This window comes from Rosa chinensis, chromosome 5 (assembly GCF_002994745.2).
Source record: "Rosa chinensis cultivar Old Blush chromosome 5, RchiOBHm-V2, whole genome shotgun sequence".
Classification (NCBI taxonomy): Eukaryota; Viridiplantae; Streptophyta; class Magnoliopsida; order Rosales; family Rosaceae; genus Rosa; species Rosa chinensis.
The window spans coordinates 15,563,985-15,567,751 of NC_037092.1; the positions used below are offsets into that span (position 1 = coordinate 15,563,985).

The following is a 3,767-nucleotide window of genomic DNA, read 5'->3' on the forward strand; positions in this document are numbered from 1 at the left end:
ACTTCATCTATTATTTTGAATTTTTTTTTTTCCATATGAACTTAAACTTCAAGGTCGATGTGAATGTTGAGGACTGTATCTCAGATGAGCTAATAAAATATATCTGTGATAGGTATGTAATTTGCTGCTCTTATTAAATGTTTTGGTTTCTTAGCATTAAGCTGCAACTCGGATATGGTATGTTCATAGTTGGTCTAGGTTTAATTAAGAAGTTTACTAGGATTTGCTTCTCATAGATGTTCTTCCCTATGTTTGTGTGTGCAATATTTCATTGCAAATTCATTTGTGCCTTTAGGTTAGTGGATCACTAAAACTGGATTTCATATGTTATGATTAAACTGGTGGAATGGCATATATTTGGTATGATTCATTAGATGTCTTATCAACTTGCGAAAATGAAGAGTTAAAGGGGTGATCAATTCTGTGGAGGTGTAAATGTCATGATTTAGAAAAGAAAAAGAAAAAAAGAAAAAAAAAACACCAGGAAATATTAGGACTACTAACCTCATTCTGTAATACGGCTACTAACCTCTGAAGTAAATCTCTGAATGCTATCGTATTAAAGTAGTATAGTATAAGTGAAGTGAATCTAACATGTAATTAATCACGGAAATAATGTATATTTGTTGATGTATTGCTCTGCTATACATGATCTCCCTGAGAGAAAATATAATGGTTCCTGCAATTTGTTTCAGGTATGACGAAAGGAATGAAATTTCAATTCCATGTTCAATAGATAAGATCACAAAGGGAAGGCAGGTTTGGACTTTGGAGTACATTTCTTAACTAGCCAATGTTTTTTAAATTTGAGACTGAGTTAAGGAGATTAAAGGTGCAGTCAAATCAGTGGAGGAAGACCGCTGAGGCAGCTACTGTTATTTTTTCAACAGGAAACAACGGGAAGTTTGTGGACAGAACAGGTTCCCATGACAACCAACATAGCACAAATTTTAAATCTAATTGGTTAAGTTATAGTTTGACCGGCAATTAAACCCAAGAATTAATAAATCAACAAGGAACGTAGATAATTCAATTTAAGCAAAACTGAACAATAAAGTAGATAATTCAATTCAAGCAAAACTGAACAATAAAGAGGAATCGGATTAACTCAACCCATGAAAGCACTATAAAATAAACCACTGAAAACCTTTTGTCCAACATCAAACAAAACAACCTTGCATTAGCACAGTAAATTAAGCACAAATTGCACATTTGGCTTTAAGAATGGCTAGAGTTGATCAAAATGTGTTTGTCAACGTAGGTTTGGTGTTAGTAAGTGTAGCACTATTCATGTCATCATTTGCAGTAGCTCAAGAATATGAGGTTATTTATCAAGTTTTTGAGGATGCTGCGGCGAGCCCTATTGGCATTGAGGTTAACTATTTCGTCATTGATGATGAAAACGGTCAATATGCGTTGCCTCCTAACCTATCACCGGAATCTTATAAGAAGTTGGATGAATGTGTAAATAAGATTACAGAATATTATGCTGAAGAGATCTTGGCCAGAATTTTTAAAAGCGAACCTCTCACTACGGATAATTGCAAAGCCCTCCTGCATTTGGGATATGATTGTCACATTCGGTCAGTGAAAACTCTGCTCTCACGTCCGGAACTAAAAGAAAAGGCTTCTGAGATACTGCCTAAAAGTGTGCAGATTTGGGAAACATGTGCCTTTGTTGCCCCTTCTCCTTTCTAATTGATCTTATTGCACACTAGCTCATGTAATCCATCCATACAAATTAGTTAATTACAATATATTGAACTGTGAGCTTCTTTTTGTCATCATGTTAAATTTAACAATGTCTAAAAAATTTTAAGCCCTTTGGAAACTCTTTGTTTTTTTTTTTTTGTTTTGAAAAACTACAAATGAAATATATTATAGTAATAAGATAGAATATAACAGAGTGAACAAACTCATGATTTGAACCTTGTTTATACTAAATCCAATGCTTAAGATTGTCGACAACTGAAGATAGGTTGAATTCTGCAATCTGCATATTGAAAAAATTATCTGAAACAATATATCCTCCCACATACAACAACTAGGACCACTGTCTACAAAAATGGGACAGCAAAAATTGAGTTTATCTTCAAATAAACTGAACAAAGTTTCAAATACTACTGGTCTCTTTATTCAAAACACTACCCAAGAACTAACTTCAACATGTCAAAATACTAGCTCTTGCGCTTGGAACGTTTTCCTTGACCCTTCTTGGGTGGTCCTTTTCCTCGACGCTTCAACATTTCAAGCTTGTTTGTGCGCCTGTAGGGTAGCAAGTCGAGATGCATCAGGACTATAAGCTACTGAGAAGTTCTCGTTATAATTATAAAACCATCACAAAACAATGTTCAGGTTAAGTTCATGTGGTGCAAACCAGTCTTTTTGAAATAGACTGCAAGATTCAAATAAGAGGGGAAGAAACAGAAAGGAGTTCTGATTTCTTAATATGAAATTGGTTGCTTATAGAATCTGCAGTATCAAGAGGCTGACTCTTCCGTACAGAGTAGACACCATGAAAGTGACAGACATTAAACTACAACCAAACCATTATCCTGCTTCCTTATTCTGTAAATCGAATGCAGTACGTGATGTAATCTGTGACCCTTCTACAATGCATTTTTTTTTCCATTAATAATGAATTAGTACACTGTTCGTTCGAAATTTCATACAACAGTGAAACATAAGCAAATGGCTAGACAATAGAGTGAAGGAGACGGAGAAGAAAGCATACTCTTTTTCCTCAGCTTCCATGATAAGGGGGTCATCTTTCCTGATGTCGTGTGGGTACCACTGGGCAACTTTCTCCCCAATCAGCTTCTTGCGCAAAATCTTATGCGCGGACTTCAGGCCTGTCGGGTTAAGCACATGCCCGAATATCCTTGCCCTAGCCTCAGTCACCCCAGTATTAACCGCCGCAGTCAAAATGCTCTTTAAACTGCCAGGCGCCATCTCACTTTGCCCCTCTAGTTTAAAGAAGAAAATATTTTCAGCTCTCAAGGGTTACTACAGTATTCTACAAAAGTGCTGCCAAAGGCACCTAAGCTATTCCTACCTCTTTGCAGGCTACAGCTGCTAAAAGCACCAGGTAAGGCAATCGACACTACCATATCGTCTTAAGCGGCATACATTAATACCGAAATGAAACTTGAGGGTTCATAACTGTGTTTATTTAACTTGAGGCACCCCACAATTTTTTTTTATTTAACTTTTTTTATTTCCTTTTATACCCCCATAATATAAATAAATAAAAAATAATGCCGACAAAACACTGCCCAGATGACTCGGGAGAAATGTAGAGCAGAGAAATGTAGAGCAGTAGAGATGATGATGAGAAAAACAAAGTTATTTCGTTGGTTTTGGATGACAACACAACTGTCTAGGTTACTTTTATAGTTTGACTAGTTAATAAGGGTTATGTGCAGTTGTCTGGTATTAAATCTTGCACTAGTTTAGAGAAGTTGTGTCACTCTATATTCAAGTCCTCATAACTACTTTGCCCAAAGAAAGAAAAACTCGTTGACAAATTATAGGTGCGAGAGATTATTCAGAGCACCGCCGTGCACTTGCACCAACATAAATGAATGGTTAGATTGCATTAAATACACTTTTTGTTTATTAAAAATAAAGTTGATAATAAATATCAAGGGTTGAGATTATTTTATAAGTGTTGGGTCACTTACACCGTCGGTGCATAGAATAATTTCCATATAGGTGCATGTACTGGTTTTCCACCACTTTAATTTCTTATTTCTCATTGATCTTTC

General features: G+C 35.7%; 2 protein-coding genes across 2 annotated transcripts; one reads left to right on the forward strand and one right to left on the reverse strand.

Annotated features, from left to right (window-relative positions):
- Positions 1-1,224: 1,224 nt before the first annotated feature.
- Positions 1,225-1,698, forward strand: LOC112203247 (protein DOWN-REGULATED IN DIF1 11-like). Its single transcript, XM_024344239.1, has one exon. The coding sequence runs from the start codon at positions 1,225-1,227 to the stop codon at positions 1,696-1,698; it is 474 nt and encodes a 157-aa protein (XP_024200007.1).
- Positions 1,699-1,987: 289 nt separating this feature from the next.
- Positions 1,988-2,985, reverse strand: LOC112202510. The gene is made up of 2 exons (XM_024343515.2): positions 2,735-2,985; positions 1,988-2,265 (listed from the first exon to the last, which is right to left on the reverse strand). The coding sequence occupies exons 1-2, from the start codon at positions 2,950-2,952 to the stop codon at positions 2,178-2,180; spliced, it is 306 nt and encodes a 101-aa protein (XP_024199283.1). The 5' UTR covers positions 2,953-2,985; the 3' UTR covers positions 1,988-2,177.
- Between the last annotated feature and the right edge of the window lie 782 nt (positions 2,986-3,767).

What these genes read in the sequence shown, in the direction of transcription:
- LOC112202510 (XM_024343515.2), bottom strand. Translation starts at nt 2,952, where the DNA reads ATGGCGCCTGGCAGTTTAAAGAGCATTTTGACTGCGGCGGTTAATACT. An exon ending in ATGGAAGCTGAGGAAAAAGA is followed by an intron (nt 2,266 to 2,734) that starts GTATGCTTTCTT and finishes GCTACCCTACAG; the next exon opens with GCGCACAAACAAGCTTGAAA.
- LOC112203247 (XM_024344239.1), top strand. Translation starts at nt 1,225, where the DNA reads ATGGCTAGAGTTGATCAAAATGTGTTTGTCAACGTAGGTTTGGTGTTA.